A 10,580-nucleotide genomic window follows, 5' to 3' on the forward strand; every position below is an offset into this window, starting at 1 on the left:
CCAGGATCTACAGAACAAAAATGTCTCCTGCTTGTGTAGTTCACTATTACACATAACTTCTTTATCTTTGGTGTTTAAAACCTTTAAAACTCAAGACAAATATGTGCTGGCGACATAGCATACGTCAATAACAATAAAAAAAAAAAATCTTTGTGCTTATATTGAAGCCTTGATGGTGTGTGTTAACGGGAAAGCTTTGGACTTCAAATGTGTATTTGGGTTTTCAAAGATGTCAAGAAGAACAAAAGTTATTATTACTTTTATAAAGAGTAAATTTTACTACCACAAGAATATGGGAATGACGTCGAAAAATGTAGAACTCTCAAAATGTCCCCATTATTATTATTATTATTATTATTATTAATTAATTAATTTATTTATTTTTAGTTATACAAACAACCGAAAACAACTAGAACAACATGTGACCATCTGTACAGTATCTGTGTCATTCCTTTGTCTGTCATGTGTGTATTTTATGCTGAAAAAGGTATATGTCACTCTATACTACACAATCCTGAGCGCTTTATATAAAAAAAAATAATTATCATTTTTCATCAATAATTATCAATAGTTATCATGTTTGGGTAGTTGGTTAAAATGAACTAAAATTCAGTTAATCAGTTTCAGTAGATATGAGCTCGGTCTGTGAGATGCTGACATAAAAGTTTAGGATGACGTGCCAACTATCCTTCTTTTTCTTCTTTGTTGTTTAACATCAGATGGAATCCAGTAGATTATTGTACATTACCACTAACTGTAGGTCTCACTCTCCCCAGCCTCTTAAAGCGGATTTTCCAGACCAGCATTCCTTTAAATGTCGAATGCATCCTTCTTTAATTTTATCTTGACTTATTCTCTGTGCGGTCTGCTTTATCCTGCACTTAGACACACTCTTTCTTCTCAAAACGTTTCATCTGAGAACCACTCAGCATCTATTATTTGAGGAGTTCTGAGGGTTGCATCACCGTCACCTATAGACCTCTCTCTCCTTAGCTTCTCTGTCCTTTAATACAGAACCTTCATTCATTCATTTATTGTCTATACCGCTTTATCCTGTCTACAGGGTCACAGGGGGCCTGGAAACTTAGGGCATGAGGCGGAGCCACCAGGATCAGAGGGAGAACATGCAAACTTCATACACACAGGAGCAAGAATCGAACCTTCCACTCTGGTAGACTTTTCGAGCTCATTGAGCTGAACAACCTTTGCACTGAATGTCATGTGCTCAACCCAACAGGAAGTCAGTTACTTTGTGTCCTTTGCAAGAACTTTCGATACACTCTACATCTGGGATTTAAACGATCGCCACCAATCCGGTCCTATGTGATCTAAAGACGTCACGTCAGGATAAAAGCGGTATAGAAGATGGGTAGGAGTGAGTGAGTGGGTATCGGTATGTCTCCTTTAAACGCATGTGCCGGTGTACCCACTGTCTTTCTGGAGGACCGGGCTGGTGATGCCGCAGCCTGTTTGCTCAACGCTGCTTGCAACTATATTATTATTGTTGTTATTTTTGTTGTTCATGTTGCTCTCCTTCTTATTCTTCTTATTCTTCTTATTGTTGTCGTTTTGTTGTTGATGTTGCTCTTCTTCTATATTATTATTGTTATTAGGGCCCAAGCACTATAGGGTGCGCAAGACACACACACACACATACATACACACACATTACAAATGTTAACACTCTCACACACACACATACACACACACTCACTCACACACTCACATCTCTGTCTCACACGCCCACACGCAGAAACACACACACACACACACACACACACACACTAACAAGTTACATGTCTCACACAACACACACATACCAACACACACATTACTAATGTTAACACACAGACATATAGTAATAGGAGAAAGCGCTATAGATGATGAAGATGATGATGATGATGATGAAGATGATTATGATGAAGATGATGATGATGATGAGTACAATAACTGCTCCTGTTGCTCTTCTCTAGTTCTTGCCTTGGGACTTTTATTCTGTCTTACTGTGTGACGTCATTGTGTGAAATCAGCTGGGAAGAGGAGGACTTTCCTGTGTGTGTGTGTGTGTATATGTGTGTGTGTGTGTGTGTGTGTTTTGAGGACACACATACAGAAGCTGCCCTTATGTCCTAACACAGGAGTCCAGGGGATTTTAACTTCATAATCTAGATAATCCTGCAAGCCACACCAGGCATGGTGAGTGTGTGTGTGTGTGTGTGTGTGTGTGTGTGAGAGAGAGAGAGAGAGAGAGAGAGTGCAATGCTGAATGTGTTCAGCTGTTAAAGGTTAACTGAATGAGATTTTTGTCACTGATGTGATCAGTTTGATGTAAATCTCTTAGGATGTGATGTAATTATTACAGTGTGTGTGTGTGTCTGTGTGTGTGTGTGTGTGTGTGTGTGTGTGTTTTATCTCGTAATCTCAGACTGTAACTGTAATCAGCATGTGGTCCAAAATCTACTGAATTGTTGTGTTCATCATTTTTGAGGTCTGATTTCCTCTGATCTCAGTTTAAAGGTTATGAATGACCGTGTGTGTGTGTGTGTGTGTGTGTGTGTGTGTGTGTGTGTGTAAGAGTTAAGAGCGACACTCTTAACTCGTGTTGAAGGGGCAAAGCGGACAAACTGCCCTATTGACCTATTCCACAGGTTACACAGAAATGTCATAGCACAGAGAGCGCGAGAGCGAGAGAGAGAGAGCGGACGCCCCTACGAGTCACTCCCAGCGGTTCGAGACACTCATCCCATCACATCAGATCCCGTTTTAATTTACATAGATTAAATGTAAATGTGAAAAAGTTCACACAGGGTGAGAGTAATTCGACGAGATAAGCCGAATGAATTCAACTGATTTTAATCATTCATCAGGACTTTTTTTTAACTGAATGCTCATTTCAAGCAAATACACGGGCCGTTCAAGTCAGACCGAGACTTTTAATTGTGCAGAAAAAAATAAAAATAAAAAGTTACTGTATTAGAGTGAAAACTCCCTTTATTATTCGGAATAATCCCCTGCTACACTAAGCACTTGGGTACCATTATCCATCTCAGTACACCGGAGCCATGAGCGGATCCACTTCTGAAACACTGGCCTCCCGGGAACTCCTTTAAAAAGCCCAAACATCTGGAGAGGGCTTGGATGTTGTGGTGCTGGTGAATTATTATTTTTTTATTTTTATAAAGGTACAACATGTCAGTTGTTAATAAATTCAGTGTAATAAGCATTTAAAACAGCACGCCTCGAAGTCTTTCATTTCTTTAACATTACTATTTCCGTATTGTGTAATATTATCACATTTATTTATTCTTTTCCGTTGATTCTCGTTCCAGCTCACGTTGACGTCCTGCCCTTTGCTTTGATGCGGTTGATGTTTAAAGCACTTCCCAGAGACGCAGTGAGAAACTGATGAACGCCCTGCGGCACAGCGGGACCGCCGTCAAACGCACCTCATGTCGTTCCTGGTAAAGATGATCTCTTGTGCTTTATTGTCTTCTCATGTGTTGATCATGTAGTCGTGAGGACTCTCCCGAGTTTTTGTCTCTCATTTTCAGTCCGGTCCCTTTCATGCAGAATCATTCACGCATAAAACCCATCTAACGTAAGTCCTGACCCAGTGAGGATCAGGTGCAGATGATGAGAGATGATCAGGCCGGTGATTAGTTTACTGCTGATGCTGAATGCTGAGCGGTCGGAACAAACAGACGAGGGGGGAAATGAGGTCGCTGCTGAGGTTGTTGCATAAACAACAAATTTCAAACAAAGCAAACTAATCAAAGCTTTCTTGTCGATCGTTTCTTGTGTTAGTTATTTAACTTCATTTCATATGCAGATATGAGGGGGCTCAAGACTTTGGCACAGTACTGCAAGCACCAGTGTCTCTCTGAAAGTATTTTGGAGTCACCTCTGTCCTGATTATTCAGGTTTCAAGGGACAGAAGCGTTTAAGAATAAATGTCCTCATTAATCTTTTCCGCTCCCCGAGCTCTTGGCTTTGCTCAGAAATGTGATTTGCCGCACTTACCTCGACTCTGCTGCCTTTATCTCTGACTCCTGCCTCCTCTCCTGGTGTGCATTCATCATCGTAATAGGCTTTTAGATTTTAGAGCCGTCATCCCGCGCGTCATCATCATACGGTTGGCTACGATGAGTCGGTTTCAACTATTGACAACCAGATCAAACCATTGAGACAGGATGGGCTTTTTGGTGACGTTTGGAATAAAAGTGTGTAATAGTGTAAGAATTCAAATGTTCATGTTAGAAAAAGAAAAAAAAAGAGAATGTAAGTCACATTTTTTTGTATTTAAACACGTACTCAGAGGACACTGGTTGGACATATAGTATAATAGTAGAATATGCATAATATAAAGTTGTATTATTTAAATGAGGAAGAAAATGAGAAGTAAAGTTTTACCTGGTATACGGCTCCTCTAAACAACAGCTGTTAAAAAAGAGTTTCTATGCAAACATTTCGACTTAATGGCATCGCCTACTTTAAAACCCTAAAAACTCATTTTCGGAAATGTCAGGGCGAGCGAAAGTTATCGTTAAATTTTACCATAACCAGAATATTAGAATGCCTAAATGTAAAAAAGTATGATTACTATATTTATTTCTATTTTTTGGTCATAGAAACAAACATAAAAACATGTGATTATGTGTGTCTGTGCTATTTCTTAGTCTATGCGACTCATTTTTTTTAAATTTCTTGCTCAGTCAGGTTTGTATAGTTGATTAAAATAAACTAAAACTCAGTTCCTATTGCCTATTTTTGTCACACGTTCGCCGGCATGACAGGCGAACCTGCGGACGACTACACGGATTTATAGGGAGGCAATTAAAGCAAATGTGCTACACCTAGCCGGTAGATTACTTAAGCTTCCAGAAACCAGTGCACCATGATAGATAGCACCAGGTAATGATGGGAAGTTTGGATCATTTTACTGACTCGGTTCCTTGAATCTCAGAATGAGTCATTTTCGGTCATTTCGTTCTTTTGATCAGAAATAAAATAAAAAGTTACATTTTCACTTAACAGACCTCCAACACATCTACATACACAAATGTTTGCCTAAAGTTAAGTAATTAAAATATTACAATGCAGATGAGGACATATTATAATAAACAGGACGAGCAGCTCACCTCTCGTATCTTCTGGTACGAATCGTTTGCTCTTTCGTCACATGACTCTCATAGACTCTATGCAGTGCAAGAATGAACAACATGGACTGGAAAAAACATTTTCATTTTACAAGAAAGAAAAAGGGGTCGATTCATACACCTGTGGTAAAAGACATTCCCCTTCTTTAGTTGTCCGAGCCCTATATTTTAAAAAGAATAAATTAAAAAAACTGCAAAAACAAGTAATGTCTAAAATCTGGGAGTTTTCATACAGTAAGTAGTAATGACATTGTTCTTATACAGTACATATGTGAGTTGTCTTTCAGCATCAATGCTCCGAGAGCTGTAACATGATGGGAAATGACTATTGACGAAGACTAGATTATGAGAAATGATTCATGTGCACTTAACAAATCCTTGTGGGAAATTTAAAGCAGACTTAACGACTAGCACATGGGTCTGACTGAATCTTCTTGCAATGCATACAGATACAGTAGTATGACTCATGTTCCTGTTTCTGTCGTTCATGTTCCTTCCAGGACTGTTCCTGTATCTCCGCCCACTCTCAGGTCCAGCCAATCAGCTGTGAGGATCAGTACGAGGACATCAGTGGGTCGTACCTGGTCAGTAAGAAGCAGAAAGCTGACTTGAACTACAAGATGTTCAACAGGCTGTAAAATGCAACCAAGTGATCAACACTGAGCTGTCACGTTAAACTCACCAGAAGCGCGATAATCAGTATCCAAGGGTCATGGATGAGGGATAAGGCAGAACATATGCAAACATATGAAACTACACTACCTGGCCAAAAAAAAAAAAATCTGCCCTTTCAGAATTGTCAAATTATTCGTCTACATAACGCAACAACTAAGGAGATTTAAAATGACTGGAGCTGAGTTAAACACTTTATCAAAACCTTGAGGGATAGTGCTGAACCTTCACCTTTGTGGAGGAAGCGTGGTCAGAAAGAAAATCCTAAATAGAGATGCATTGCTAAAGATCATAAAGATTGGACTCGGAAAAAAGGGCTGGTAAATCCAGATCGAGGCTATTCCAGAGTGATGGGCACATCAGGGTAAAAAAGGAAGCAGATGAAGCTGGAGACAGTGTTCTGATCTGGAGTTGCTTCAGTTGCTCAGGTCCAGGCTCAGCAACGATATGTGGCAATAAAATGAAGTCAGCTGACGACCTGAATGGACTGAATGACCAGGGTATCACATCTACGTGGGTTTAGGATTATGACATGGCACTAGGCTGAGATTTGACTTGACAGGCAAATAAAAACAAGGAGACGGTGCTAACACAATCTCCTCAGTCACTGAAGCAAGAGTGTGCTGAAAACATGGTGCTCTTGACCCTATGGTAAGGAGAAAGCATGGAAGAAGCAGAACTACGGTGCGCTGCAGGCACAGGGTACTCAAAGCTAGGGCGTAGAGCCAGCATGGGAGCGAATGCGGAACTATCGAAACCAGGAACGATGGATTTAATGCCAGTTGGTGGCCTCCTCATAAAATCCAAGAAGGTATGTTTTTTCTGAAAACCAGGAGGTAGTGTCTCAGAGCATGACTCAGACAGAACAGGGCATTCATCTGAAAAAAAGCACTGAATAGCCTGGCATGAAGCAGGGCATAATTCAGGCATAGCCTGGCATGATTCTGGATCAGTAGGCGATAACCCTGGGCTGAAAGGGCATGACTCTCGGTCAACCTAAGGACTTCATGGTATGATTCTGGCCCTGGAGGACAAACCATTCGGTCAACATGTTTAACATAGCATCATTCTCTATTAGCAAGACAGGACATAATTCTGAAAAAAATCCAGGCCAGGATTTGGGATGGGAGGTCTCCTTTTTGACCTCCGCTTGGTGCTGGGACGGTTAGTCCGGAAGCAGCAACTCTTCCACCTGTAGCTCCCAGCTAAGGTCAACATGGCAAATGGCAACCTGTGCCTTTGGGATTCCATACGGCATGCCGTGCCATCCATCATCCCTGTGTGCTCACTATAACACACGTAAAAAACCATCCGAACCGAGACAACCAACCCACAGACACAGGAGACAGGAGCTTAGATAATGTACTTAATCAGACGAGAACCCTGACACTGAGGTGTTTAAATCAAGTGGAGGAGTCATGATAAGGGATCTTTTTAAAGCAACAACATCTGTGCTCAGAAATCAGCTCTATTTCAGGATTTCTGTGACTCCACTGAATGTGGATGAAGTCATCAGATGAAACAATGTGTGATTATGGAACTGTCTATTGTAGCTACCTGTTTGAAATGTCAAAGTGTGTGTGTGTGTGTGTGTTCAACAGAGTAGTGATGGCTCATTCTTCGGAGCTGATGATGACCTCTCCGGCTTGTCTGCTGATCCTGCAGACTATCAACTGCTCTCAGTACTCGGTAAGATATGTGTGTGTGTGTGTGTGTGCGTGCGTGCGTGCGTGCGTGCGTGCGCGCGCGTGTGTGTAAATGGATAATGTGTCAGTTCATTTATGTGTATTCTGTGTAAGTCCTTTTTAGTCATTTTAAAATAAACATACTGCCCTGTGTGTGTGTGTGTGTGTGTGTGTAGGGCGGGGCTTTAATAACCTGAGCCAGGTGAGCATGGCCCGTCACAGACCCTCCGGTCGACTGGTGGCGGTGAAAAACACCAATTTGGATGAGTGTACAGAGGAGGAACTGCTGCAGCTTATGGTAAATACACTTCTCCTCACTGTATACATACCGGGCCGAGTCCAGAAGTATTGGCACCCTTCGTGATAATGGCTATGAAAGCAAAAATGTAATGTTAAAATCTAACTATACAGTGTTACTATACATTACTGTTAGAAACAGCTATGAGTTATTGATAATAATAATAATAATAATAATAATAATAATAAGTAATACATAATAGTTATTTGTTGTGTGTGTGCGTTTGTGTGTGTCCATGCAGAACGAGGCGCTGTTATCCAGACTATTTCGTCACCCAAACCTGCTGACGTCCAGATTGGTGTTTAGTTCCTGCTGCCAGCTGTGGGTGCTCTCCCCGCTAATGAGCTACGGTACACACACACACACATGCACACATGCACGAATAGCACTAATCTATAAAATTTTAAAGTTTCTTTGAAGTTTATGTCATCATTTAAAAACGTGCAGAATACTGGGCCATATTATGCGTTATGAAACATGTAGCGTTATGCAAGCAAAACTAAGCACAGCCTGTGTTGGGGTGCGTTACAAAATTACTCTTAAAAAAGTAATCAGTTACATTACAGCGTTACCTTCTGATAACAGTAACTAGTCCGAGTACTTTTCTATTGCAGAAAATGAAAACTCCTTTGTGATTCCTCATGCATGTTGTTTTAGTCAAGACCTTGATAATTATTCTACCGTCATCACTCAGTGAAGTTTGTCCCATAATCTGTTACCTACTGTTAAATACTAAATAACAGAACGGGCGGGTTATTGGGTGTGAGGCTTGTAGGACGGCTTTCACACACACACACACACACACACACACTAATGGATTGGGAATCAATGCTGTTTGGCTCATAATTGACATAAATTGTCTGAATAACGGATTACATTTTTTACAAAAGTAACTAAATATCTACACTTACAGTAACAGTGCTGATATTCAGTACAACAGCACGACCTCAACTGTGATATTGCTTTCATACAACAGAACCACAAACACCATTTATTATCAACAGATTGTGGTTTGTTTCTTTATTTAAACAGTTGTTTTGCTCCGCCAACACGTTTCCTACCCCACCTGGCGGAGCTAACTAACCATGGCTGGCGGAGCTGGTGACCGACAGTTAGTGAAATTAACTCAGCTCTGTTAACTTTTACAGTAGGCTTTGGGGTTTAAATCCCAAATAATGTTAATTTTAAGGCTAGTGCACTAGGTAGGGTGTACAATTACTTGTTCCCCCTTGAATCAGGGGTAAGAGAGCGATCTGGTATTTAGTCTTGTGTTAGGAGCTAGTTAGCGTTGTAGTTCATGGTAGCTGTAAACAAAACAAGACGGATTGTTTAAATGCATTTCAGGACGATTCGGAAGCAGTTACCAAGGAGACAGTGTGTTGTTTTATGTCATCTGACATAACCTTATCAGATGTGTTTTCTTGCTAAAAGTGCCTCTGTGAGTGGTTTTATATATGCTGCTCTCTCCTCTTTCCAGTACTTCCAGTCGACTGTAGTCGCGGTAGTTGCGGTAGTACACCTGTGACACGGAGAGATACAGTACATAAAGTTAAACATCTCAGTGCTGTTACTGTCCGTTATCACCACTCATGGACTTTAAGTTCAATTCAAATACATTTTATTTACATGCTGCTTTTAACAATGATCATTGTCAAAAAAAAATGGATATAAGTTCGAAAAAATGTGAGGGAATATGTATAAACTAGAATGATCAGATTGTCCCTGATGAGTGAGCCGAGGGTGACGGTGGCAAGGAGGAACCTTAAGAGGAACCAGACTCAACAGGGAACCCAACCTCATTTGGGTGATAATGGCAGAGGTGGAAAAAGTAATAAACTTTTGTACTCAAGTAAAAGTACTGTTACTTACTGTAATTTTACTGAAGTACAAGTAACGTTACCATAATAAAGATCTACTCAAGTAAAAGTAAAACGTAGCTCATAAAAAATTTACTCAGAGTAAAAGTTACCGAGTTCCTTTTTTTTAACAGTGGGGGCGGGATGGGGGGTTCTAGTGTAGTTTATAATTGAAGGAACACCGTTGTATAATAAAGCGCTTGCCTTTCTTGCACTTGAAATCGAAATGGTCGCTTAAATATGACCAGGAATTTGCTTCATAAGAATTTGATGGCAGGAGTCCCCATGGGCTATGATGTTTGCAGATGACATTGTGCTTTGTAGCGAGAGCAGGGAACAGGTGGAGGAAAATTTGGAAAGGTGGAGGTATGCTCTGGAAAGCAGAGGAATGAAGGTTAGTTGCTGTAAGACGGAATACATGTGTGTGAATGTGAGGAACCCAAGAGGAACGGTGAGGATACAGGTAGCAAAGGTAAAGAAGGTGCAGGACTTTAAGTACTTAGGGTCAATGGTGCAGAGCAATAGAGAGTGTGGAAAGGAGGCGAAGAGATGGGCACAGGCAGGTTGGAATGGGTGAAGAAAAGTGTGAGGTGTGTTGTGCGATAAAAGAGTATCAGCGAGAATGAGAGGAAAGGTGTACAGGACAGTGGTGAGACCAGCGATGCTCTACGGCTTAGAGACAGTGGAACTGAAGAATAGACAGAAGGAAGAGTTGAAGATGTTAAGGTTCTCCTTGGGATTGAAAAGGATGGATAGGATCAAGAAAGACAACCCATGTTAGATGCTTTGGAGATAAAGTCAGAGAGGCCAGATTGAGGTGGTTTGGACATGTTCAGAGGAGAGATTGTGAATATATCGGTAGAAGGATGCTGAGGTTGGACCTGCCAGGCAGGAGGTCTAGAGGAAGACCAAA

At 40.9% G+C, this 10,580-nt stretch overlaps 1 protein-coding gene across 1 annotated transcript in view; it reads left to right on the top strand.

Moving 5' to 3' along the window:
- The first annotated feature begins 2,058 nt into the window (after positions 1 to 2,058).
- Positions 2,059 to 10,580, top strand: part of stradb (STE20 related adaptor beta) — a 14,592-nt gene continuing 6,070 nt past the window's right edge. The window contains exons 1-6 of the mRNA XM_053497656.1: positions 2,059 to 2,196; positions 3,330 to 3,461; positions 5,657 to 5,740; positions 7,430 to 7,517; positions 7,690 to 7,811; positions 8,053 to 8,161. Of these exons, the coding sequence (XP_053353631.1) occupies positions 3,450 to 3,461; positions 5,657 to 5,740; positions 7,430 to 7,517; positions 7,690 to 7,811; positions 8,053 to 8,161 (415 nt within the window). The 5' untranslated portion in view covers positions 2,059 to 2,196; positions 3,330 to 3,449. The remainder of the gene's footprint in view (positions 2,197 to 3,329; positions 3,462 to 5,656; positions 5,741 to 7,429; positions 7,518 to 7,689; positions 7,812 to 8,052; positions 8,162 to 10,580) is intronic.

Source organism: Clarias gariepinus, chromosome 6, assembly GCF_024256425.1.
Source record: "Clarias gariepinus isolate MV-2021 ecotype Netherlands chromosome 6, CGAR_prim_01v2, whole genome shotgun sequence".
Classification (NCBI taxonomy): Eukaryota; Metazoa; Chordata; class Actinopteri; order Siluriformes; family Clariidae; genus Clarias; species Clarias gariepinus.